General features: G+C 44.0%; 1 protein-coding gene across 1 annotated transcript in view; it reads left to right on the top strand.

Moving 5' to 3' along the window:
• Nucleotides 1-27,735, top strand: part of osbpl10a (oxysterol binding protein-like 10a) — a 61,432-nt gene extending 33,697 nt beyond the window's left edge. Inside the window, exons 7-13 of the mRNA XM_071910881.2 lie at nucleotides 3,313-3,443; nucleotides 19,541-19,690; nucleotides 19,834-20,338; nucleotides 23,324-23,510; nucleotides 24,202-24,384; nucleotides 24,506-24,659; nucleotides 25,595-27,735. Of these exons, the coding sequence (XP_071766982.1) occupies nucleotides 3,313-3,443; nucleotides 19,541-19,690; nucleotides 19,834-20,338; nucleotides 23,324-23,510; nucleotides 24,202-24,384; nucleotides 24,506-24,659; nucleotides 25,595-25,639 (1,355 nt within the window). The 3' untranslated portion in view covers nucleotides 25,640-27,735. The remainder of the gene's footprint in view (nucleotides 1-3,312; nucleotides 3,444-19,540; nucleotides 19,691-19,833; nucleotides 20,339-23,323; nucleotides 23,511-24,201; nucleotides 24,385-24,505; nucleotides 24,660-25,594) is intronic.
• The last annotated feature ends 249 nt before the right edge of the window (nucleotides 27,736-27,984 follow it).

The following is a 27,984-nucleotide window of genomic DNA, read 5'->3' as shown; positions in this document are numbered from 1 at the left end:
GGGTGGATTTGGGAGGGGAACAGTCCTAAAGGTGGAAGGTAGACCCCAAATACTGGACAAGAATCAACTTGCCAGATAATCTGCAATCCATTAAATGCTCTGGACTAGTTCTGCTACTTTTCCCCTAGTCCAGGGGCATTTACAGGGAGACAAACCACACCCATGTTCTCCAGCAGGGTGGAGTCAAGCTGATTCAAGACAACAAGTTGCGGTCCACCTCCATCTGTGGCTCTCACAGGGGGTTCTGGGAAGGTCTCCTGGGTGGGCCTTGGGTCTGGGTTTGGTCCTGGACCCCAGTCAGTCTGTCAGTCCTCACATGTTGTTGGTCTTCTGTTTGCACCAACAGTCACCCTGCCCTGTACCTGTTCTTCAGACAGGGGGTGGTGCGGAGTGGGACCGCCGGGCCGCAAGTACAAACCTCTTTCCTTCCGCTGCCTGGCTGACAAGTCTTGTGGGGGTCCGGCCGCTCCCCGCTTCCGGCATGTACCCCCCACTCCCCAGTGACAGAGTTTATTTAGGACGCTCGGTTTTGGCCGAGCGATGGGTCGCGTGGCACACCGGCATGGGCGGCATCCAGATTTGATGCGGCTGATAAAGGGAGTGGCTGGCTGGTTGGTTGGTTGGTTGGATGGTTTGGTAATTCCCACACAGGAAAGCCTTGCCACTGCATGGGCAAGATAAGTCTCCAGTAGTGAGCCGAGCATGAGGTCGGACCGAGCTTGGCTGGCACGCTGGTCCTTCCAGGCTCTTATAGCTACAAAACAACATGACAACCAGGGCCGCTCAGTTGAGTCTGTTTTAGTAATGAGAGTGAGTGTAATGAAACTTTACAGATCTTTGTAAACTCCCACCAAAAACCTGCCAGTCGCAAACCAGACCGCATATTATCAGTCACGGAGGATCTTGGCTGCTCGCTCGCGCTCTCTCGGATCCCCCCACCCCACCCCCACCCCCCTTCACCTCCGTCACCCCCCATAAAAAGCTTGCTGAAGGCCCACCACACATGGAGGATGTTCCTTTAAGGAATTGAAAATCCATAAAGGAATGAATTTGCCTTGCCACCAACTACTCCCCTAGCAGCTTGACATGGTGAAAAAAGAAAAAAAAAGAGACATGCCTTGATTCATGTAGAATGGAGATGAGAGGCGAATGGCATGTCACACTTGAAGAGAAGATGAATGGGAGACTGCGGTGTGCGCTGCGTTTGAGTGTGTGAGAGAAAGAGGGTGGTTGCATCGGGCAGGTGGACAGGAGGTGGATATTGGGTCAGAGATGGATGTTAAAGCATCACAAAATATGGAACTTTGATGTCACAGCCCAGAAATGGAAGGTAAAGCCATTGGACACACCTACTGCATGAATGTTTGTCTATCCACCATTTGTTCTGCACCGGCCTTTTGGTTCACCTGCATGCTCCCATCCAATGGCCCCACACACTCCTGCTCACTGAGGAGTGTTTCTACTTCTGGTGCTTTACTGTGACATCTCAGAGCAAAGTCTCACTTCCCCACAACAGTAGATATACAGTATATCTGTCAAATGTAATTTTTAAGAAGCTGAATTGCCGTATTTGTAAACCAGTTGCCTACTTGTGAAAACGTCTTATTCTTTAGTAACGCCTGGCTATTTCCAGAGATTTCTCCCCCCTCAAACCCTTTCTTGAAATGCACTCAAAGAAGACCGTTAACCGTCTCTAAATGCCTGGAGAATAACCTTTCAAAAGCCGGCTCAGAAATTCTATTTTCGTTCTATTGACGACTCACTCGAGCACACCTCTGCCGCGCAGCTTCCCCCGCTCATGTCTACACTGTACGTTTGAAAAAGGACAGAACCGGCGAAGATGGGGCAGCTCACACTTTTAACGTCCCTGTCAGTCAGACTGTCAGTTGACCGGACCAGAGTGCCGGGCCCGAGGGCGATTTTAGAGCATTTTGTCAGGAGCGACTAGCCTCAGGCGCTTCAGCCAAGCCGGCCTGTCTCAGCACAGCTTGCTTCTCACTAATGGATATCAGAGACTGGGCTCGGTGCATTAGACTTTTAACCTAATCGGAGTGCTGGGGTTGGAGATGAGGAGGGCCTTTTGGTATCACTCAGAAAACAACAGAGTGAAATGGGATTGTGTATTAAAAACTTTTTGAGTGAAGAAGCGTATAACTTGGCTTTAATTTTTCAGATGAGTGACGTTTTCGAATCTCATTATCTGAGGACGGAGTTAGTGTTGCGTATAGGCAAAGACAGTAAAGGTTGAGTACTTTCAGGTGACACTCCAATGACTTTAAACTAACTATACAGCTGCAAGTATGTTGACATTTGGTTCTTTGAAGGCTTAGTTGCGTGACACAGGCCGTAGAGAATGTAGATCCATTATGATTCTGTGTATGATTTTGTTATTCGTGGCCTTGAGTCAACATGAATCATCGTCATTCTAGTCACTCCTGTATGTTTGACCTGAGCTGAGTCAATACATCGCAACGGGCCGGGGCATAATAATGAACAAGTATTAAATTTGAACACTCACGCACACCTGACACACACACACACACACACACACACTCACACACACACACACACACGCACACATACATAATTTCCTGGTGTCTTGTCTCTGTGAGTCAGGAAGAACAGTCTCTGAGTTCAGCGCTATTTATGAGAACTTTAATATTGAATCTGTCAGAAAATACATCAGATATTAATATTCCCAAGAACAGAGTGTGATATGAGTTGGTGTTTTCTCCCCCATCGCCCTTTGGTTCCCTTATTATTGCCACTTTCATGAGGAGCTTCTCTTTCTGAAGAAATTAGAATAGAACAAAATTGCAACCAAAAACAGCTACTAATACACACAAATCAACAGTGTATATCAGTAGGGATGGGACAATATATCGAAATTCAATATATCGCAATACAAAAATGTGACAATACGTATCATGGGGCAGAAAAATGTATTGTGATATTGACAATTTCACAAATTCTCCATTGAAATTATATTATTTGCACTTTGTAATGACATTTTTAAATTGTTTACATTCTGGCAAGCCAATGCCATTGCTAGAAAGATCTGTGGCTCAGAAATAAACGTAAATCTGCATAGTCATACATTGTCATTGAACTTTTATCTATTACATCGTATCGTGCTTATATTGAATTGTGAAACCCACATCGCGTATCGTATCGTACCGCATCACATCGTATCGTGAGATAAGCATGCGGTCCCATCCCTATATATTGGTAAATCACAAGCTGCCCCTCCCCACTCCGGTCCACCAGAAGTCGGCAGTTGGCTCTGACCCGGCCTTGTTGTCCCGTTTACAGATGGTGTTCCTGTGTGGACTGTACCAAAGTCGCCCTCAGGGGAGCAGCTGAAGAACGGAGGTCTGACTCCTCTGCGATCAGCCGAGCCCTCCCCGGCCCTCAGGAAAAAGAGTCTGTCCCATGGTGCTGAGGTGAGACGGACCGCTTCACATTCTCTGACGTTGCCTCTCTCTCTCTCTCTCTCTTCTCTCTCTCTCTCTCACTTGCTCTTCTTCCCCACTCTGTTTTCTTGCTCTGCCAGTTATCTGAAGTATGAAATATCTCAGATGTGGGGCTGTGATCCAAGAACACTTCAGGGCTGCACAGTTAACCTAGAACATATTTAAATCTCTGTATTGACTTGAGGGAAATGTGTTTCAGACAATTTACCATACAAGGTTTTTTGGTGCGGTGCAGAATCCCCGGCCTACAAATCAAACCGAGCAACTCCTTGTTATCTCTCCTAATCTTACCCTTATTAAGTGCTGTTTGCAGTGGTACTATTACATTTAAAGTGTTCTTTACTGTGCTAGTCACATGCTATATAAATCTGAATGGAATAAACAGTCATTCACTGCGTGTGCCTGTGCCATCTCTCTCTCTGAAACTCTCTCGGTGTGCCAGCGGGCACAAAAACACATCTGCGGTGATGACGACGACGGGGCAGCGAGGAACTCTGCCTCGCTTTCTTTCATTCTCTTGCGTTGCCCTCGTTACCCTGCCAGGGAGGCACTCAAGGCTTCTGAAAGTTTTAACAGCGCTGCTGTCAAATAAGTGGGTCACGCAGTATAGAGCTGGAACTCAGCCGATCCCAGGAGGAGGGCTTTATAAATTCCTGCCTGCCTGCTGCAGAGAGAGAGAGAGGCTGCCTGATGTTTCTGACTGTGTCTAGACCTCCCTGTATCGCTGACACGAAATAGAGACCAGGTGACAAGTGACGTCATCGTGTGTGTCAGTGTGGGGTGGGGAGTGGGGGGGATGGGAGGGTGACAATGTTTGCTTAATTTTTGTCCCTAACGGAAAGCAGAACTCTTGATAATTTCCAGTTAAATAGTTGATCATTAACCCAACGCCAACTTTAAAGGAAAAATCCAGCTGAAAACACTTTGACACTCTTTAAAAAAACAGCTATTGGTGATGTATCTTGCATTTCTTGGCCCATTTTGTTGTTTGGTGGTGTATTTTTCTTATTCCCACGGATAACTTGTCAAACTAGACAATGTGACGCCACATTGAGATAGTTGCAGCGCAGCTACAATGGAGTTTAATAATATAACATTTACTGTCTAAAACTGTCTAAAACATCAATTTTTAAACGTCAGGTTTTGGCATCAGTTCCTCAGAATCAAAGCGCGAGGGCTTCTTTCGAGACTCAACATTTTGCACCGATGTTCAACAATCAAGCGAGAGTGAAGAGTGAAATCCATCGCAGGAGAGGCAGAGAGGCCAATTTCTCCACCGACAGTGTAGCCTCAGTAGACCATAATGCAATGCAGCCATGAGAGATGTTGGGTTTTGAGGAAGGATTCTCACTTTTTCTCAACTGGAAAAACTATAAACTGTAAGAAATCACTAACTGAAGTAGAAGTAGACAAGGCAAGGAAAGTGGGAACAGCAAAAAAGTAAATTACAACACAAAACAATGCATTGAACATCACAGATCGATGATATATAACAGTGGAAGAGTATCTAAGTGTGGATTTTTCCTTTAACCTTCACCTTAACCTCAATTAATTTTTGCGTCCACTGATTTTCAAAGATACAGCAGTTTGTTTTTTTTAACTGTTTGACTCGGCCACAATGTGACCCAGTGAACATTTCTGAAACAGCTCCGTCTTTGACTCTGTCATCTGATTATTCAAACATGGCGGAGTAATGGAACTCTGGAGCTATGAATAACAAGACGAAGATTAATGGGGAAATTGTCATCTCAGCGACATTTACTGCCACGCCCGCTCATAACGCCCTGCTTCGTCAAATGTTAGACTTGTATCGTTACTTGTCACGAGCCTGTGTCATTAAATATTGAGCGAGCGTTGTGTTAAACACTCATGTCAGATCTTATAACATGCCTACACTCAGGCCTGTAATTTCTGTCTTAGTACAAAAGGAGGTGCGGGGGGGGAGGGAGGGACATTTTGATCTTGATGTACGCAGTGAATAAGCGGTCCTGTCTGCATGTCACAAGGGACTTACTGTACCAGCAGCAGTCTCTAACCAGCAGACATGTAATTTAGAGGCAGCGAGATGTAATCTGTCATGTTAATGATCATTTTCTATTGACACATGACTGTAAAATGGGTATTAAGGCCTTGCAGTGTCAACTGTTAAAACTGATTTACAGCTAATTGTCAAGCTGTTCAAAATACTTCATGTGCAGAATAGAGAAGAGAGAAGGGGGCTGTCCACCATGGTAATTTGGCTCCTGTAATGACATTATATTATTATGATTTAGCAGACTTCAGCCAACCAGCTGCAGTGACGGTCCTGCCACTGTCAGTATGCTTCTGCTAGTTAAACTGTGCTATTAGGGTAGTGTTGTCCACTAATGGGCGATGCTATGAATTGTGGGATTCCTTGCAAGTAAGACCACAGACCACAAGAAAACTCAATAAAAATGACAATCTGGAACCTATTTAACCATCAAAGTTTTGGTTATATTCACATGTTCTTGAATAGATTTTTTGGAACTTTCTTATCCCGTTGTAAATAAAAAAAAAAAGTTCTGATTAATTCCAGCATTTACAGACATAACAAATGTAAAGAAAGTATTCACAGCCTCAAAACATGCAAATGATGTCTTTAATCCAATAAATTGCTATGTAAACAATTTCAGTAGTTGGTCAACAGTATTTTGACAGAATGCACTATAATGAATTTGTTTATTTCAAAAACAGTTAGTATCCATTTTTGAAGAAATACCCTGAAATCCTCTCTTAGTCTCTAAAATATAGAGGATCTAGTCTTACCTGTACTTTAAAGCGTAGCCTAACTTTGTGCTATCTATAGTTTGTGAGAGTAGACATCTCATTTTGGAGCACAACTCCGAGTTTAATTCAGACTTTTTCACTTCTCTATCACGTCTCGCCCTTCCTCCCCCTCTCTGCCTGTGTCTGTTTCTCTTGCCGGTTCTGCAGTGCGAACCAGATTTCATTAGTGTCTTCAGAGCTGCTCTGTCCAGCGTCTGAAGCAGAAGGCAGGGAGACGCAGATGCAGTCCAGATTGCCGAGGCACATTACTCCGACTTGACTCTGACTCTTTTATTCATCTTCTAATGAAATTCGGCAGCGGCACCCAATCCTGTCTGATTCCTCTCCGCCCAGTCAGGGTGATATGATGTCTGACATTATCTTCTTGTCTTGTGTGTGAAGGAGATGGGGAGGCTGAGGAGGGAGGAAGGGAGGAGGAGAGATTCACTAAGGTGATATTCAGATCATGGAGGACAGGGATCGGCTGTGTTATTGGGATGATAATTCATCAGATGTGTATGTGTTGGCATAACAGAGGGTAAGTTTATAGAAGTTGGAAGGATGGTAAGCTTGCCACCTTGTGGTATTGAAACACAGTGCAAGTAGAGTTAGCAATAAGATGCTAAGGGTTTCTGGATCAGGTGGCTTCTGGTCCTCCTTTCTTTTTATTTGTCTCTACTTAGATATTCTTAGATTGCTGTGTGTTTGTCGGTCAGGTGTCAATGTGACTCCCCTCCTTAGATAAAGGATAAAATGTGCAGTGCAGCATTCAAGCTCAAGGTCAGCTCATACTCTGATAAACAATTCAAAACCTTGGTCAGCTGCCAAAGTCCCATCTTCCATGTGGTGCAAGGAGTAAAATATGAAATAGCCCCAGAATAATCAAGGCTTTCTGTTTGAATCATTCAGCACCACAGCAGTGCGTTTGATATTCTGTTTTATTATGCGGCCAACAAGAGAAAGTACTTGCTCTCTCCTTTATCATCACCCGGCATGCGGCCAATCCATAGCTGTGGGAAAAGGGGAGTGAAAAGTGCTGGTGTTTGCAGAAATCAGGTGGGTTTTATGCATTTCCAATAGCACCAGTGCGCTCCCTTGCCAGATATTAGACCCGTCCACTGCATTACTATGGATGCGGGTTGCTGCTGTAGAGGAGAGAGTTAATGACAGACCGTCAGTCAGTTCTGTAGCAGCAGTGAAGCACAGGAGTGTAAACCTGCCTGTGGCTTGCTGTGATGCTGCGGAATACACCGGAGAGGGACTGTTGGCTTGGTGCTTTCCTTCTGCTGCCCACATTTATCTGTAAAAAATGAATCTGATTTATTTTCTTTTTTGTTCATTTTCCTCATCAGTTAGACTCATTCTCTTTTCCGTCCTTTGAGACATGCTTGTGATAAAGGGCTATAGAAATAGACAAACTTGAACTTTATAAGCACAGAGTCGCACAGAGTCAAAAGGTCAGTATGAAGAAAAGGAAAGTAATTCTTTCATATTTTCAAAAGGAGAATTAAATCCTGTCCCACCTTTCCAACCTCCAGGAAGAGAAAGAGAAAAGAAACAGAAAGAAAAAAAACCACTTGAATTGAAATGCAGTCACATTCATCCGTATCAGAGAAGTATCAATAGAATAGAATAAATGAGGCTTACATGTTCATGCTTTGAAAGCACCACTTTTAATTGATGTTTTCATCAGTCAGATCTTATTTCAATGTTTATTTGAACAGGGACATAGACATGGAACATTTAAGCGAAAATAGTCTGATGTCACATATCATAACATTTATAGCCTAAGCTAATTTGCAATGGTTGTCAAGGTCACAGGATCTGAAAGTAAATCAAAGGAAAAGAGACAAAATCATTACTCAAGACACATCAATGGACACAATGAGGCCAAACAACATCTGTGTCACTAGCACTAGTAAACATATACCGTATGTCACTCATATATGTCAGTAGTGATTAGATGTTATGTTTATGTGCATGCTTTGCACTCCTGCAGTTTCAGCCACAAACTCTTTCACACCTTCCATCTCTGACTTATCGTTTCCTCTTACTTCCAGCAGAGGGCAGAAAAGCACTCTGCTGCGTTGCTGTGCAGCGTCTTGAAGCTCTTGTATAATTCAATACAACAGTCTACTCCACTACCACAATGGGTATTACAATCACACTTGAGATGAATCATAATAATTACATAATAAACTATACGGTAGTAGCAATCAGTGCGTGACAGGCTGTGGAGCTGCAAGAATGATCAACCTGCAACTCGTGCAAAGGTAAACTTTAATGATTTGATTTGATTTTATGATTCTCTAAATTCTCACTGGTGTCAGCCGGAGAAATCAATAGAGCATCAACTTGATTGGATCTAATTTATAGGCAAACAGGCCCTGTCAATGACTCAGTTTATATAACTCTGCATTTCAGTAGCCCCGGTATGAAAACACCAGATAATGAACACGGGGCTCCTGTTGTTGTCTTCCTCTTTTATTCAGACAGACAGACAGGTAGGTGGCAGAGATCAGCGTGGGAGAGATCAACCAATGAGTCATTCTCCGCATTTTATCCCCTTCTCTTTATTGAACTCCAGCTCCGGTTTGGCAGACTGGATACGACACCTGCCACTTAGAAACTGCCTCCCCGCTCATTCCTCAGCGCTCTCCTGATTTAAAGTAGAGAGACCGTAATTCTCCTCTGTTTATTAATACTCCTTATTACTTTCTGAGCCAAGGAGCCGGAAGCACCAGCCACCTCAATATTAGTCAATACAAGGGAGACCAAAGCCCATCTTTAACATAGAAATATTCATTCAATACTTGTTTTGTTTTGGGGTTTTTTTGTATTTTGAATTGCAATAACTAATTTTATTTGTTCTATTGTCTGCCCTTATGGTGAATATTTAAATCTTTTTGCCATTAGGAAGGTATTTGTGTGAATTACATGCACTGTGAGGGGGCATGTCTGCATAATCCTGTTCTTGGCAACAACAGTGACCTTTTTGCAAAGACCTAAAGTGTCTTTCCTTTGTAATGCTTTGTTGCTGAATGCACATAACCAGGTCATAAGAGTATTGACTTTAGCGTGTGTTTAAATGCAGATATGTCTTGTACTGCACTAATAGAACAAAGTGAACGCGTTGAACTAGTTAATGTTAAGCCCACTCTGACTCTGTGATTGATACCCATGGTTCATAAAACTAGAGTGAATTCAATGTCACAATAAAAACACATCATTTGGTGTTACTTTGATTAGTTAGCATCATAGGCAGAGTTTGAGTTGTATTCTTGGGGGGGCACCAAAAGAAAAACTCAAGTCAATTCCCACCACGCCACACACAATGCCAAAATAGATCACTTATAGCCAATAGACCATACACCACAACAAATTACAAAGTAGACGACAACCGACGAACACATCCAAAGCCAGGCTTGTATAATTCAATACTGTACGACGCAAAGTAATTAAGCAGTGGGGAAATAGATGACTTGCCAGTAGACCAGAGGACAGCACATGAAAAAGTTCTAACCGCACTGTGCAGGAGCCTAACTCCAGATAGACAACACACACACTTCAAATAAACAGCCGTCTTACCTAATGCAGTAGTAAACGTCTTTTTCCGCCCTGCGTAGATGTCAACAATCTTTTCTGGTGACAGTCCTCTGGTCCTCTGGTGGCCCTGAGGGGCAAAACACAACAACATTTCAGAAAACACAACGACATTTCAGAAAACACAACAACATTTCAGAAAACACAACGACATTTCAGAAAACACAACGACATTTCAGAAAACACATCATTTCAGAAAACACGACATTTCACAAAACACAACATTTCACAAAACACAACATTTCACAAAACACATTTCACAAAACACAACATTTCACAAAACACATTTCACAAAACACAACATTTCACAAAACACATTTCACAAAACACAACATTTCACAAAACACAACGACATTTCACAAAACACAACGACATTTCAGAAAACACAACATTTCAGAAAACACAACATTTCACAAAACACAACATTTCACAAAACACAACATTTCACAAAACACAACATTTCACAAAACACAACATTTCACAAAACACAACGACATTTCAGATTACGGAAAAGGTGGGACAACACTTCTTGTTTGTGATTGGACAGAATCCAAGTCCCTGGCGAGTTCAATGTAATTTCCTGTTTCTATTGTGTACTACTCTCAGCAGTGTCCTTGCACAAATTTTAAACTGAGTTTGAAAGGATGGAAGAGGAGATTGAAATCATAAGGGAATATTTTAACAAAGGACATTCATATGATGTAATTCTCGATATGCTTTCAACATATCATGACATTAAAATGTCCCGTGGAACCCTGAAAGCACGCTTGAAAGAATTAGGACTGAGGAGACGGGGCGGCTACTCTTCAACATCTGATCTGTTGTGGCAAGTGCAATTTTCTTTGCAGCCATCTGTTGGGGCAGCAGCATCAGAGCCGGCGACTCTAAGAAACTGAACAAACTGATAAAGAGGGCTGGCTCTGTGCTGGGGACTACTCTGGAGCCCCTAGAGTTGGCTCAACATAATGGACAACACGACACACCCCCTACCTGTTTTGTGAAATGTCGTTGTGTTTTGTGAAATGTTGTTGTGTTTTCTGAAATGTTGTTGTGTTTTGCCCCTCAGGGCCACCGTACAAATCCGCCTCGATATGAAGGATATTGGGATATCCATTTTATGAAAATTCCACAGCTTAGCTAGTAGGCTACTTCGATTTCACCAAATCTAACAACAAAATGGCTGAGTACCCGTGTATGCAACATAAAAAAAAAACACAAAACACTACAAGTCAATTGGCGGTAGGCAAAACTGGAATTGATTAATCTTTTCAAAAGTAGAAGTTGGAAGACTCAGTTGGGTTATTGAACAATACTAGGGAATACAGGGACTGCACATGGTATTCTATCGTTAACGCGGAAACGCGTAGGGATGGGGAATTCATGTCACACACTTGTACAACTGTCTAAACTTACAATATTAATGAATAATAATGATTATATTTATACTCTAATATTTATAATAATTATTATATAACAATGAATGAAGAAACCACTGTCACATTCCACCATACTACGCATGCGCGAAACGGGAGCTCCTAAAGTGTTTTTTTTAATTTTTTAATTAAGTTAAAGACACATCTGGATCTCACGCCGCTTTCTGTATGACCTTAAACTTTGTTTTATTTTGCCTGAATCAAATAACATATATAAGAAAAAAAGATAATGGTCTGAATGAGACACATTCCCAGCTAAAAAAGAAGCAGTGTAGTCTGCCAGTGAAGACGGAAGTAGTGAGAAGAAGTGAGACCCATCTATCGCTTTGCTTGTATACTCTGACTCAACCATCAGAGCTTTAGCTAAGACGAGAACCCTGTGATGCCTGTCAAAGTGGATAGCATGACAACGAATGGGGAGCCCGGAGATTCACTGCAAGAATGACACATCACGTCCAAAACTACAGTTTATAGTACAGGGCCGGTTGAAAACACCTGGGAAAATGAACAGCTGGGCATCTTAATTGATCATGCAACGTCAAGCACACTGCCCATCTCAAACTGTAAAGACACGTTCTCTCTGCTCATGTTCTTGAGAAGTTCGCTCTTTCTCCAAGACAGCTTGGGAACAACTTTCTCCACAAGGACGACTTGGCGTTCTTGGATTTGAGATTCACCTTCATAGTCTCTGTTGGTCGCATAGAAAGAGAAGTCAGATGATCAGCAGCAGCAGCCACGGCTTTATGACCATAGTAGGAAATATTGTCTGGCTTTTCCTGTAGTTTTGGGCTTCAGCCTGGCTCCACTTGCTCCACCCTTTATACACCCTCTTCTGCACAACAACTGGCTCCAAAAATACAACATATCAGCGTGCAGAAACCCCAGTTCCTGGGCTTCAGACAGGGCAGCCGAAAGTCAGCGGGTGACGTCACTTTGTCCATTAGTTTCCACAGTCTACAGGCTAAACTGTCTGTAGCCTCAGCGCTCTCTGTCTCAGGCTTGGCTGACTTTCCTCTTGTTTCTGTGTGTTTCTGTGGTTTAGAAGGAAGCTTGCTATTAGTCATCAGATCCTGTATTGTGTTATGACAGCCCAGTGTTTTCACAGCGACTACAAGGAATCTTTGTTGTTGTAATCCTTCTCAAAGCTCCTTGACAGAGACAGTTGTTTTGATGCCCAGAGTTTGTGTGTTTTTCTGATTTTCTTCAGGCTTCATGTCAGACGAGGGACAGTCATCACCACAGAGCCTTGTATCGCCCTGTGTGTGAAGACGGGGGGGAAAAAAAAGACTAAATATAATAGTATCTGATGATGCTATACATTGTCATATGAAATTTGGATTTGATATTTGAAACATTTGATATGAGAAGGTTGTCATAGTCAACCTGTTAAATAATAAGAACAGTGCGCTCTTCCTGTTTTGTGCCGTAAAGCAATCTCCCTTTGTGCCATAAAGCAACGCAGCAGATTTCCCACTAAAGACGATATGGCGTTGCACAATGTAAAATGCAGTTTTGAGGCAGGTACAGTAGAGGCTGCCCATCTTCTCATCGATGGTCTGGTTTGTTTACAGTAATTATATTAATTTCTCAAAATGAATGTGGTGATGATTTATTGATGTTAAAATGCTGCACACAGCACCTTTAACCTTTTGTTATTACAGACAGTGGGTAATTACATCAAGCAGTCCCTAGACAGATGCAGGTACAGAGTTGAAAAGAGACAATATGTACTGTAGCTTCCACTGTGCTGTCCAATGTCCTGTTTCTGTAATGAAACACACAATGGCAGACTTGTCATGATTAAGTGCAGTACATCAGCTTTAATGAGATCAGTTCATCAGTGGGCAGATCCAGCATCCACGTGTATAATGACTCAACACCAGAATGGTGCTATAAAGCATAACCCAGTGTAAAATGCTTTTTCTTTGATCTGTCTGTGTGTGTGTGTGTGTGTGTGTCTGTGCGTGAGTGAGTGCCTAACCAGTGCAGCTGTGCCAGCTGTATGCGTATCCTCTCATTAGATGCTTCTCTGATGAAACTGCTCATTATAATTTATACATGAAGCACTAAAAACTCAACTCCCAGCCCCACTTGCCTCATTTCATGAAGAAGAAGTGGGAGATATTTGCGGGGTCTGATTTTGGCACAGTTTAGATCCACTTTCTCATCCATGACCATACAAGCGATACTTTTCTAAGCCTGTGCTTAATTTGTGACAGTTTTCCATGTCTGTCTCCACGGCTCATCTGGGCCTCACCTCTTTTTTGAGAACATCGTACCTGAGAAAAACTGCTTCTGTCCCCTTTCATATCAAAACATGTGCATCTATTCTCTGTCTTTTGCTGACTAGACTGCTAGATCTCATACTGCTAGATCCCCCCCCCCCAAATGATCAATAGCTTTAAAATTTAAGTTTCTTTTGATCAATAATTTTGCTCGCCACAGGGTGATTTATCTCATTTGTAAGTAGTATTAACACTTATTTAAATAAAATGACAAATGCAGCGTAAGAATAGCTTGTAGTTCAGTTAGATAAATGGGATCCAAGCGGGAAACCTTTCGCACTAGAGGCTGTTGTGGAAAGGCTTTTCAATATTTCCCTGGATGTTGACATTCAAAACACCTGACACTTAAGAAAGGACATGGCGCATGACCATAATATAACTTCAACTTAACTAGAAAATTAATTCAGCTGCTTAGCCCACTGACCTGGATCCATTAAGCCTTCTGGCTTCTGAACTCGTTCACTGACTCCTCTTCAATCTTGCCTCTGGAAGCCAAATTCAGGTATTAGTGTCATAACCAGTAAGTTTGTGCATGTGCTTTTTGCAGTGAACTTATGCTTATGCACAGTACAGTTGTACAACTATTGAGCTTGTCTACTGAGTGCTTTTTCTCAGTTCTCACAATACAGTTTGAAATGTAAGGTTGGACCCACATTGGACTGTAAGACGTTGTGACAGCTTATTACTCTGAGCTACTGAGTCTAATTATGCATTAGCTTGTCTGAGATCATTTCAGTTTCCTCTTGGAGCTGGTGCTTGGCGTCCAAATGTCACCCCTCGGGGCGCTGGAACACACAACTTCTGAGCTTCTGAGTAGTTGCTGATCTTATTAAAGACTCGCTCTGCCACAGAACAGGGAAAGACTCGGGTTTGGGGTCAGGGGCTCCATCTACTCGGGAGGAACGAAACGAGGAAAGAGGAAAAAAAGAAGACTGCATGGAGCTAATTAAGATCTAGTTTGAGCCGGGTGGAGACACAACAGCGTTTTATTTGCACAACAAAGCCGGCATCCCCGCCCCGGTGATAACGCCTTCTCTCCAACTGACGTTTTTTTTTTGTTGAACGTGCCCAAAGGAGTAGGAGGAGGAGAAATCCACTTTACTCTAGCAAACATGCTTCAAAGGTAGAGGTGCAAAGAGGACACTTCCACTATTGAGCTATTTCACTGCGAAAGGTCAGTGGAGTTTTTCCTCGCACACCCACGCTCTCTCCCCAGCTCCCAGATGGGGGTCTGACAGAGAAAAAGGAGTGCAGAGATGGGAGAGGGGGGGAAGGGTGGGGTGGCAGTGGATAGGTGGAGGAGAATTTGCTGACATGTGGAAGAGGTAAGGATAAGGATGAGGATGGGGGGATGAGGAGGGCGGGTGGTGGAGGAAGACAAGCCCTCAAAGGTTAGCGTGTTCAAACTGTGAAGGAAAGAGAGCCTTTGAAGTAGGAGCGCGAGCAGACTTGCCCTATCTGAGCCTTCTGTAGCCGCCCACACTCTCCCATGATGCCTTGAGAGAGAGACAGAGAGAGAGACAGACAGACAGAAAGGGAAAGAAAGTGAGGTCTAATGAAAGTGAGAGAGAAAAGAGAGAGAGTGGGAGGGGGGGGGGAAACAGAGCGAACGGATAAGGAGCTGGTTAAGGAGAAAGAGGATGACGATGAAACAGAATAGCGGATGGCATGAATGAGGAGAGGAGAAGAGGGAGGGTGAATGAAAGAAACAATCGGGAGTGATGACAGCGCGAGGGCGGGGGAAGAGAGAGAGAGAGAGGGAAAGAATGAATCAAACAGGAGCGTCGAGTCAATGAAAAAGAAGACTGTCGGGCGTGATGAGAGGATTTGGGAGTTAGAGAGAGAGAGATAAAGAGAGACAGAAACAGAGACAAACAGATATAGAAAGACAGAGACAATCAGACGGAGGGAGAGAGAGTGAGATAGCAGAGAGAGAGAGAGTGATACAGAGAAGGCTGGCAAAAATATTTTAGAAGACATGAGAGAGATAAAGTGGGTTTGAGAGCCAGGTGGCCGCCCATTAGTTCCAGGAAAAGAGTTGGTTTGCAGAACTGCCAGACTGCTGGCAATTAAGCTAGCTGATCTACACTCCCCCATCTTGCATGTGATAAGGAAGCAGTGGAGAGGAAGAGAAAAGAGATAAGAGGGGGGAGGTGGGGGGGCACGATGCATGCAGGATAGGTGGAGGAAGAAGGCAAGGAAGCACCAGTCATGGAAGAGAGGAGACGTAGAGAGAGAGGGAGGGGAGTGAGAAGAGGAGAGGAGGAAGAAGAGCGTAAGACATGCAGGAGATGACGGGAGGGAGGAGGGGAGAGAAACACGAGTGATGGGGAAGATGCTGTAGATGGAGGGAGGGAGGGGAGAGAAGTGAAAGAGAAGGTGGGTACAGGAGGAGGAGGAGGGGAGGGGGAGGAGGGAGGCGTAGGGAAACACGGCAAGAGGATGATTGGAGAGTGCAGAGGGAAACATCCACGTCACCGGGACTCTCCCTCAACTTTTTTCTTTTTTTTCCTTCTCCCCCTGTGTTTCTCAGAGTGGGTGGTATAGGCAGAGAGAGGCTCTGCTCTCTCTCTCTCTCTCTCTCTCTCTCTCTCTCTCTCTCTCTCTCTCTCTCTCTCTCTCTCCCCCTCTCTCTCTCTCTCTGCACGTCACGCACAGAGGCTCACCTCCTCAACTCGGCCACATTGCATGTCTCTCTAACAAGACCCAGGGCTCCAGAAAGAAAACTGCTCACTCAGTCAGCAAACTCTCTCAGATGAGGAAGAAGCCTGTTCGTTTTTCTCTGCAGAGCAACTTTGAACTCTTCCAAAGACACAGGTTTTGTTGAGTTTCCCGTTGAGGCTAGACCTTTGTAATTGGATTTTGCACTGACTGAAGACCTGTGCGGTGGTTTTCCTCTGTTAGGAGGTTTTATATCAACAGCAGCGCAGTTTTAACTTCCCTCCTCTTGGTGGATATTACTTTTGGTGGTGTTGACCTGAGGCCACTTTATTTTTCCCTTTGGCACCGCTGATATTGTATTGGAGATGAGATCCAGCTCCATGCCGGTCAAGCCTGTAGCTTCACAGCAATGCAATGTGAGTGTTTATAAACTGGTGTTCTTGTGTGTGTGTGTGTTTGTGTGCGCTTGAGTGTGTGCAGTGCCAACATAAAAGTAAAAAGTACGTGCACATGTTTCTTACATGTTGGAGATGTTATGGGGTGAATAGTCTACTTAAAGCCTGAGGGTTTTACCAGCTTGCATTGAGCAGTAAACATCACTGATCTGAAATTGTAAGCAGACTTTCCCTCCGAGAGTGAGGGCCTTTGTTGACTTCATAAATAATAAAACAAACCAGCTACCAGGGCAAGCTGTGGTGATAAACTATGGAATTATGCTGCGCTTTGCACATTTTCCAGCACGCTTGAAAGTTGTTGTTGGGAAGGTGATGTGTGTGGAAATACACACAGCACCTCCCTCCATTTCATTACACACATTGACCAGTGGCCTGAGTTGAGATTATCAAATAAATGCATGGTCTACAGCATCCATCATACTTTGCTTACAGTATCATTTTTTGCTATTAAAATCTGTGTTGTTGATCAAGCATGTACAGTAATATTGAGCTCTGGCAGACCTGTGTGCCCCCCCACCCCCACCCCCACCCCCTCCTCCTTACAATGGATCTGACCTAGAATATAGTCGATATAACTGTCAGGCCCTTCAGACTACACCGAGGATGTAGTGAGACTTAATGTGAGCTGGAATTCTGTATAATACATTACAACCTAATGTCAAAATGACTGATTTGATTTTGTGTTGCAAGGATAGGGAGTGCTGCATGTATAGATTAAATACATCCAAAATCTCTTTCTGTTGCACTATGACAACTGTATAAAATGTTGCTTTCCCCACATTGCTGTTTAAAATCAGAAGTCCAAAACCTCCCATGCCTCCATGCTCATTTAGTATTTGAGAGACATTATTATCCACTCGTCCACTAACTCTGCTGCTCTACTGCTCTGACCTCTTCAGCGATTATTTCCTGTTGCTATCAAGAGCGCCTCTTTAATTAGTTAGAACCGCTGGAATCATAACAGACCTCCCTCTGCCTCCCTCTTTTCCCCTTCACTTCTATATATATCACTCTGCTCCGCGAACCGACCGGCTCCTGGGACTCCAACATTTGTGTGTTCAAGCATGTTCCCTTGTGTATATGTGTGTGTGTGTGTGTGTGTGTGTGCTTTTTGCCTGCTCAAGTGCAGAACGCAAAGGTTTCGGTGCACAGAGCGTGCAGTGAGAGAGAGTGTGAATGTGCGTGTGTGTGTGTGTGTGTGTGTGTGTGTGTGTGTGTGTGTGTGTGTGTGTGTGTGTGTGCGCGCTCTCTGCACAAAGATGTGTGGAGCGTGGCTTTCGGCATGCATGGAATGAAATATTCAGGTGACAGGCAGGCACATTCATACTGGAAATCTCTCTCCTTTTCTTCTGCATTTCTCTCCCTCACTGCAGGCACACTCTGTTCAATTATGCCACCAGGGAGTTTCAGTTCTGGTTTATCCCCCAATTTTCTCTCTCTCTCTCTCTCTCTCTCTCTCTCTCTCTCTGCCTGTTTTCTTCCTTTCTCAACAGCAGTGGAAGAAATACAGAGTTTCATTCCAATCAGAGATCCACAATTTGGGGAAAAAAACATTTATCACAAATTAGATGATAGCAGAAGGTTATAACAGATTATTATTATTACATAGAGGGAGAGAGAGAGAGAGGGTGGAGGGGAGGTGGAGAGCGTTGTTGTTGCCCACAGGCTCGGGAGCACTTTCTGCATTATACATCAGCCTCTTTCTGTTTTTTCCTCCTGCCCACCCCAAGTCACTGCAGGAGATATCAAAGGCATTAGCTCTTCTTTAACCCGGACTGGATCCGCTTCCAGCTGAATGCAGGAACACAAACGAAGGACGCAAACCTCCGTCCACTTTGACCACTGTACTGCGTGCCAAGCGCCCGGCGAGGCATTGTGGAGGTCAGGGCCCGCAGGCTGTTAGAAGCAGACGAAACAAAAGGCACTTCAAGGTACAAACAGAAACTCGGCGTTCCTCTTGCGTTGCGTGACCTTCTGCTCCTCGCCGAGCCGATTCAGTATGAAGAGTTTGAAAGCGGTTGAAGAGGGAGGATGATGGGGGGGGGGTGAATGGGATATGAATTGACTGGAGTGAAAAGTGAACGAGGGTTGTGTCCTTTTGGTATTTATAGGTAGCTTCTGGCAGTGCGGGCTGTAATCGGTCCTCCACTGCCCTCCAAATGAGAGCGTGACCTTATCCTTGGTATTGGCAGTTAAAAGCCGGAACAACAAAATGGTTTCCTCTTCCTCCTCTTGGCCTTGGAGGCTGACAGGTGTCACTGGGAGCAGTGCTGTATCTGAGATTATGTGAAATGATCAAATATTCCTACACTGACTGGGCCATCATATGTTATTATTGTAATTCTTACTGTTTTAGTACTGTATAGACGAATGAAATAATAGGGAATACAATCAATAGGTTAAATTCAAGACTTTTAGACTTTAGACTTTGAAGCACTCTTTCAAGGCAGTTTTTCCAATGACAAGAACATGATTTGGGTGAATGGTATCATACAGTCATGTAGTCTTTCATTAATAGCCTTGAAATGAAAAGTATTTTAAGTAGTTTTTTGTTGAAAAGTGGTTGCATGGAGAGGAATTGTTTTCAGTTGTTTTTTTCCACATTTTGGCTTTCAGTTCCAAAAACTTCACAAATGTAGAAAAATAGCTTTCTTTTCAGATTGACATCCATACATTTTTGGGCTTTGAATGGGCTTCACGGGCCCTTGAGTCATGAAACTTGTTGAAACTATGAAGGACCACTTAGCCTTCGATTCAAGTTAAAAAGATGAAAATCATTGAAATTCAAGTTGCTAGGTTTCTCACCAGCAATTTGCAATTGTACTTTCTTCGTGTCTCCACAGCACCACCCAGGGCTGGAAGACATCAGCCCCAGCGAAGAGGTGACGGACATGGAGGACAACGAGGAGGAAGACCTGGGTGTCCTGGACGACCAGCGGAGCATCATTCTCCACCTGCTCTCCCAGCTCAAACTGGGCATGGACCTCACACGGGTACGGCACTAAAGCATGGACCAAAACCCAAATGTCGACTTTAATAAAATCCTAAGGAAAGCCCCTAGAGTTCCACACTACCTATCTGTCAGAAGAATATTCTGCATTTTGTATTCAGCATATTTTGTGTCTTTGTTTACCAGGTGGTGCTGCCGACCTTCATTTTGGAAAAGCGCTCACTGCTGGAGATGTACGCCAACTTCATGGCCCACCCCGACATGTTCCTGTCCATCACCGCCGGGGCCACAGCCGAGGACCGCATCGTCCGCTTCGTGGAGTATTACCTGACCGCCTTCCACGAGGGCCGCAAGGGCGCCGTGGCCAAGAAGCCCTACAACCCGGCGCTGGGGGAGACCTTCCACTGCTCCTGGGAAGTGCCCCGGGACAAAGTCAAGCCTCTGGTCAGGTCTAACCAGGGGTCGACCAGGGAGCCAGGCAGGGGCCCCAACAACGCGCAGCAGAGTGAGAGAGACGATTCGCCCGGAGGCTGCTACAGAGTCCGCTTCGTGGCGGAGCAGGTGTCCCATCATCCACCGGTGTCGGGGTTTTACTGCGAGTGCCGGGAGAAGAGGATGTGCGTCAACGCCCATGTATGGACCAAGAGCAAGTTCATGGGCATGTCCATAGGGGTGTCCATGGTGGGGGAAGGTAAGCTAATCCACGACATATTGTGCATTTGGATATTTCGGAAAAACAAATTTCTTACTTGGAAATTTCACATGAATGCCCTCCAAAGTCATTAAGTCAGAAACCACCTGAGTTTCCAAGTTATGACACAATGGTCATAACTTGCATTTTTATTGCAAGTTCATTGTTAGCCAGACTAACCTTACATTTGTTTGAATGAAGTTTGTCAAATTAGATTGTTAAGCTGCAGGACATCCGTGTTTGTTTATCGTTTGTCTTCCGGGTTTGACAAAATAGCACATGTATGCAACGCTGTTTAGCAGCTGACTTTCCCACCAGCACAAATAGAACTGCTGGTCCAAACTAATAATATAGATATGCTAATGTTTGAATCACATAAAACGATCACCCTTCTCCCTGTGGTGCTTTAAGTTTACTAAACTTGATTTAAACTGTCATTATAATCTAAATGTAGCTACATTTGACACTTTTTGACACTGAATAGCTGAATAGCAGGAGCAGCAAAAGGCCTAAAAGCCTCCGATAATAGGATTTTGCTATTCTGGTAAAAGTCATGCACTTGGACCAAGGCTGTCCCAGTGTCCTGCCTGGTATGAAAGGGTATGAGACTTCTCCCATGTCAATCAATAAGCCAGTCCTCTCTGTCAGCACCGTTACACTACGAAGGCCGCTTGTGATGACTCACTCTGAGCCAGGATACAGGAAGTCCTTGAACCCAATCGACTGAATCCGGATACATGAACCGATTCAGTGAAACCTTCCAGTTTTCTCCATCTTACCTCTGACTGCCTGTCGCTGAGTCATGACGCAGCTCAGGGGGATTTTTGCGAGTTTCTGCTCTCCTAATGGCAGTTGATAGTTTTATGGAGGGCTGAGACACTGTTGATTGGCAGTGAGTCAGGAGCGGTAATGGAGCGGAGTCACAGCACCCAGCAGCACAGCCTGCTAGTTTGTGCTGTTGTGACCCGCCAGGCTTTGATTTGACCTGTTGGGCTGCTTGTTAGGCGGCTGCTGAGGTGAGCCTGCTGTAAAAAATAAAACCTCTGACGCTGGAAGAGTGGAGCGCTTGGCTGTCACAGACACACACGCTGCTCGGCTAGTCGGTGTCTTGAAATAGAAACAAACACCAAGAGAATGATCGTTACCTACAGAAAAGCAGAGGTGGATAGGGTGTGATTTAGGAAATTATATGGTAGACTCTGGTACTTGGCAGTTTTTCTCTGCTTCAAATCCATGTGTTTAGAGTTACAGGGTAATCTACAGAGTACCATACATGTGACAGCCATCCACATGACTTTGACTTATCACACCATACCGAAACTGTTTCAATCAGGTATACCGTCTTCACATGAAAGCTAACAGAAAGAAACACATGGGTCTACCGGCCATTATGTGATTCTGAATGACTTTCTCTCTCAGTATGTCCATCTCTGTGTCTTTATAAGCCTCACAATGGTGCAAGAGTTTACCCCTGTGGGCATTTTGCAGTGCAACATAGCTGCTGCACAAGTAGTTTGATGTAAAGACATGCGGCTATGATGTAAGAACAGAAAACTATTCATGAACGTGGGCAAATCTGATGAAAATGTGGTGCTCACGTGTCCATATGGCAAAATGTACTGAAGTACTGATGGAATGACGCAGATGATGATGCTGTGCGTTGAAGTGAGCTGGCCTTACGGGAATCCCTGCACCCAAGAGATGCTAGATGTGAGCCGCACAAAAGGAGATATCAATGAGTTTATGTAAGGCTCTTCACTGTGGGTGTCCATTGTGCTGAGTATGTTGCATCATGCGTAATCGAAAGGGCTACAGACGCCCACCACCAATTTAGCTAATGAGTCTTTTATCACTGTACACAGACATGAAGACACCAAAGCATGCTTGTTTTAGTTTAATCCCAATATGAAGTAAGATTGAAGGTGGCAGCTCTAATTGGAGAGTTTCAGATTGTCAAAAACACTTCTAGTCATTACATAAAAACGATATTAACGACATATGAGAGCACCAGCATTGTTAGCCACTTAAAGCTGCAATAAGCAACATTTTTGGACCACTAGAGGGTGACAGAAACCGCAGCACATTTGTAAATATAGCACAGCAAAGCCACTACACTACGGAGGCCTACTAAGGACAAACATTGCAGGTGTCGCAGGTTACCAGTCTCGCTTTGACAGATTTTTCTCCCGTTGAAGGCTACATGTCCCACAATGATAAATGAAGCCTGGCTCACTTCATCGATTCCGCCGTTACGCCAGATTTTTTTCAGGAATGGGAGGGGATGAGGGCCGCTTTTAAACAGCGAGAGAGGAGCCAAGCTAGTATAAAAAAAAATGAAACGCTACTGAATGGACCGGGAGGAGCTTCGTTCCGGCGTGGAATGTGACAACAAGCTTTAGAAAAGAGGTGAAAACAGCAACACAGCTGGCCCGCTGTGTGGATATTAGTTTATATCATTATGTCTCAATGAAATCTCCACATAGCACACATTAGTTTGGGTCTGATATTGCTTATTGCAGGTTTAAAATCTGTAGCCTATTCATAATATTTCCTATACATAACCCTCCTATACATACCTCTCTACACTGCCTGCTGTGTTTCGCAAGTGCGTTAGACTCATAACCAACTTAGAGAAAGCATCTGCATACCAGGCCAGCAGATTAAATTACCGTTTGTTACTCCGACATTTGATTAAACATTTAGACAAAGAGAGGCAGTGTGCGGGGAAATTAGCTGGCTAGACATAAATGCATGTGGGAGGAGAAGTGGGTTAGTGTCTCTCTGCTCGGCTCGACATGCCTCACCTGATCCGGCACCATCTCCTCCAAATTTCAACTAGTTCGCGGCTCTGCTCTATTAAGCTTCCCCTCATTATTTTCCACATAAAAGCTCTCTTCAGATGTTCAAATCACTCGTTTTTCTCGTTTCTGTGCATTTGTTTACCCATCGTGCATCTGAGGATTAACCCTCTGACTCTCCTCCCAGGGGTGCTGTGCCTCCTGGAGCATGACGAGGAGTACGTCTTCACGCTGCCCTGTGCCTACGCCCGCTCCATCCTCACCGTGCCCTGGGTGGAGCTGGGGGGCAAAGTGTCCATCAACTGTGCCAAGAGCGGCTACTCCGCCACAGTCACCTTTCACACCAAGCCTTTCTATGGAGGGAAGGTGCACAGGTGAGTCTGTCGCTCTGTTTCTCTCTCTCTCTGTCTCTGGCTGTCTGTGTACATTCATCGCAGTTTTTTCTTTCTGCCACTTCACACATAAACATTGTAGAGACACAGGAATATAGAAAAGAGGATGTTGCTACTTGTCCCTCCTCCCCCTCCCTAGCGTCCCTTCATGTGTGTTTGGTCTCTTTCACTTTACTGAAGAGGATAAAACATGTTGGAAATGATTTTTCCATAGGCCTTCCACTTGTTCCACCATCTGCTATTGAGAAAATTAAAGTTTTAATTTGCGCTTGAAGAACAGTGCCCTCCTACTGTTATATGCCATAAAGCAGCCTCCTTTGTGCTGTAAAGCAATCCAGCAGTGGTGCACAATGTAAAATCCAGTGTAGAGGCCAATCTTTTCAACGATGTCTTATTTACAGTAAACGAAATGTCTCAAAAAATATCAGCACATAAAATGTAAAATGAAGGGTTTCATTCCAAAATGCTATATCTATTGGAAGCCAACATTTGAAAAACATAAATGATTCTGTCCTCAAAAAATGAACTATTTTATCAGCAAATGTCTTCAGATGAGTCCTAACTTCAATACTAACCCATAATTTACTTTCATGGCAGTAGTCAATATGGGAGAGTGGGTGTCTTGTGTAGAAATAGACGTTTCCTGACAAGCTCTCTGTTTGCCCGACTCCAGAGTGACAGCAGAGGTGAAACACAACCCGACCAGCACCATCGTGTGCAAGGCGCAGGGCGAGTGGAACGGGACGCTGGAGTTCACCTACAGCAGCGGGGAGACCAAGGTGATCGACACCGCCAAACTGCCCGTCACCAGGAAGAAGCTGCGGCCGGTGGAGAAACAGGGCCGGACAGAATCCAGGTGAAACACGAATTAGCACCGTTTTTCTAAATGGGTCGATCTAGGAAGTGGGTAGTGTGTTATATGTGTGTGGTGTTACAAATTGAATCTGTGTGTGTGTGTGTATTATGTGTGCATGTAGGAGGTTATGGCAACATGTCACCAAGTCGCTGAAGGAAGGAAACATCGACGAGGCCACGGAGCACAAGCACAGGCTGGAGGAGCGGCAGAGAGGAGAGGAGAGGCAGAGAGCGGCTGATAACGCACCCTGGACACCCAAATACTTCACTAAAGAGGTACAGTGTAGAGCAGTGGTTCTCAACGTGGGGTCCGGGGGCCGCCAGGGGTCCTTGAGGGAGTTCCCGGGGGTCCCAGGCAAATTGATGAATTGTTAAACTTCACTATTATTTCATTGACAAGAAGTTAACACAATTAGAGAATGTAGAAGAATGACTATTTTGGTCATAGTTTCACTGTTACCTCTCTACCTACAATACAGATCGTCATGGAATTCTGGACAAAATTGTATCTGACAATGAAAATATTCTCAGATTTGGGTCCGAGAGACAAAATCTCATCAAATGGGGGTCTGTGGCTCTAATGTGGACTAAATTAGGGTCCTTGATATGAAAAAGGTTGAGAATCACTGGTATAGAGAGATAAAAGCATCCGCCCTGCTGAAGTGTCTTTGAGCAACATAAAGAGTTTCCATCATTCCACCATTTAAAAAAAAAAAAAAAAAAAAAATGACACCCACTCTCCCATATTGACTGCTGGCATGATAACCCTAAGCACATTATTGGTTAGTAGTGACTCATTTTAAGACATTTGCTTAGAAAAAAGTTCATTTTTTTGAGGACAGAATCATTTCATGTTTTTCAAATACTGCCTGATGAATTTCAGGCATTTTTTCCAAAATGGATAGATAGCATTTTGGAATGAAACCTTTCTTCTTAACCAGCCATTCTTATCACAAAGTAGAATCCTCTCTAATGTCCATTTGAGTCATTCTCAAGTCAGTCTTGGTAGCAAATGATCTCTGAAAGAGGATTTTAATGGGCAATTTCTTTGATCATTGTATAGCATATACTGAATGTAAAGTAGGTCATTTCATCACTTTTTCTTTTCTTATCATATGGAAAAAGGAAAATGATTCCTATCATTTCTGCTGTTCATCTTGCTTGGTCGCCTAATATGTTTTTTTCTCCTTTTCTGCCCTCGCCCTGCGTAGGGAGACGGCTGGATCTACAACACCCCACTGTGGAAGTCTACCTGACAGCAGAACAGCACAGCCTGTTCTCATGGACAATAACGGAGACCCTTCCTCCCCACACTGAGGTCAGAGGTCAGGGGGTCGGGAGGGGGGGGGTGAAGGCCTCTCCAGGGAGCGGCGGCCTCCACAGACCTGAGACCTGAGCTCCGGACTCGCTGAATGACACTAGGGAGACACTTACAGGAAGCAGCAAGGTGCCAAAGGGATCTCCACTGTAATAACCAAGAAGGGGTCGGGGCTCTTGGGACAAATATACATTTTTATATAATAGTATTACTATTAAAGGTAGAGTATTTCTATTTTTCACCTTGCCAAGGCCTTTTTTGCACACGCACAGTAATGAAGTTTGCCACTGGTGTTTTCATTTTTTTCTCTTTTTCTTTCAATTCTCAGTATGTGTTGTCACATACATTGTCTTTTTTTGGGGTTCCAAAGCCTTTAGTTGTCACGCAGCATTAGAATGAAACGAAATATTAGGCAGAGTCGTCAAATCCGAGTCCCAAGCGACAGATAATACTGCAGGTACAAATGTGTCGCGTTTAGTTATAAAGCGCTTTTACAAAAAACGGGTTTGTCTCGAGGTGCTTTACAGAAAATAAAGCGCAAACATAGATTCAAAAGCAAGAGATAAAACAAACAAGGGATAAAAAAAAGAGCAACTGTACCGCATACAGTATGTGTTATACTTTATTATACAATACTGGAAACTACTAAACAGTAGAGTGACGCTGGTCAGAATCTATTCCATGTTAAGGAAACCGAGATCCTGTCTGTTTCGGCCGCATAACGAATGTATCTGGGCACATTAAAGTAGTACGCCACTTGTTTTATCTCACACTGTCTGCTACTACACAAGCTTATTGTGTTGCATCTTTTGATTTCACCATGCTCTCCTCTCCTCTGCCCGTCTATTTCTATTTCATCCACTGAGTGAAACGCCTCTGCATTACCACGCTTTCAAAATTATCCATTATTACCCCTCTCATTCAGTAATTACAGCCATTAGCTGTTATTTCTGCACACAGCAAACAGCCGGTGGGGTTTGTGCACTGTGCTGTGGCGTGTGGAGGGGTCTTCCATTCTCCTTCTGGGGATGCGTGTGTGTGTGTGTGTGTGCCCTTAGGATGGCATTGGTGTAATTAGGCAGCCGCTGCACCCATCTCACGCCTCCTGATGTTAATACTTCTCCATAGGTCGCCCCTGGTGATGAATATGGATAAGACGCATACAGGAGGACTCAACCTGTTCCTTACACAGGAAGGTTTTCCTCCACGAAGATGAAAGGATGAGCTTCCAGAATTAAAAATCGCTGCAAAATGAGGTAGCCGGCCTATTGGATAGTAAGAGTAAACTTACTGGGTCATACGCCCATGCTGTAGTACGGTACACACATTTTCACAGTCCGCATATTAATCATTCACTGCAGTTGCCAAAATTTTACCTCTCCATCCCGTTCCTCTCCGAAAGTCAATATTTAACAGTACAGACGGCAGATTTTACAAAATATGTGGCCCATGTCCAGATTGAATGGCATTTTTTAACAAAGCAACGCCCTGGAAATCAATGCTTTCTACCCAGAATGCTGTGTGACGCTGGAAGGACATTCATATTACCTCCTCACAGCTTGCTCTTTCAGTTGTTTCTCGACTTACCTTGTAGCTTTTAAATGCAGTGTTGGTATTTTCAACCGGACGATTTTACGTCGGATGCCAATTTTACCCCGTGACGAGATATATTACACTACAAACCCACTCTGTCACCCACTTTTTATTATTTTCTATGACACTGGCCTTATATGAAACTAACAAGCACTTTTCTATATCCAAGAGTATATCCAGGAGACAGAGACTGTGGATTAGGGAAGGTCTGTCCATCAATATAGATCCCATCCCTCTTTTTTTGTTTTGTTTTTAATAACACGTGTCCACCCAAGATGTCCTGAATGTATGTCTGTTATATAACGTCCTGCAATGTATCCAAGTGCTGAATCATAAACCATACTCCTCATTCACTCCTTAGGTAGAACACCTATGCAACACCTCATTTGTCATACCATAGGTTGAAGGAGGCAGTGAGGAAAAGGTTTAACAGAATTTTGTTCTAATAAATGTGCCATGGCAATTATCGACTCTCTCTTTTCTAAAAAAAAACTTTATCCTGTGACCGTTTGTTTAGCATGCTTGATTTTTTTCCCCCCAAGGGGTTGTGAGGGAATGCTGCCTGTGTCAACACATGCAATTTATTAGATTTTATTCACCTCTATCACCATGAATGCACTTTCTCTTGTTCCTCCGCAGTCATTCAGTTGCACATATTTACAACCACAGTCCTGTGGAGAAATTAGGGTT

Source organism: Centroberyx gerrardi, chromosome 19, assembly GCF_048128805.1.
Source record: "Centroberyx gerrardi isolate f3 chromosome 19, fCenGer3.hap1.cur.20231027, whole genome shotgun sequence".
In the NCBI taxonomy this organism is placed as follows: Eukaryota; Metazoa; Chordata; class Actinopteri; order Beryciformes; family Berycidae; genus Centroberyx; species Centroberyx gerrardi.
This window is presented reverse-complemented; position numbering and strand designations above follow the sequence as displayed.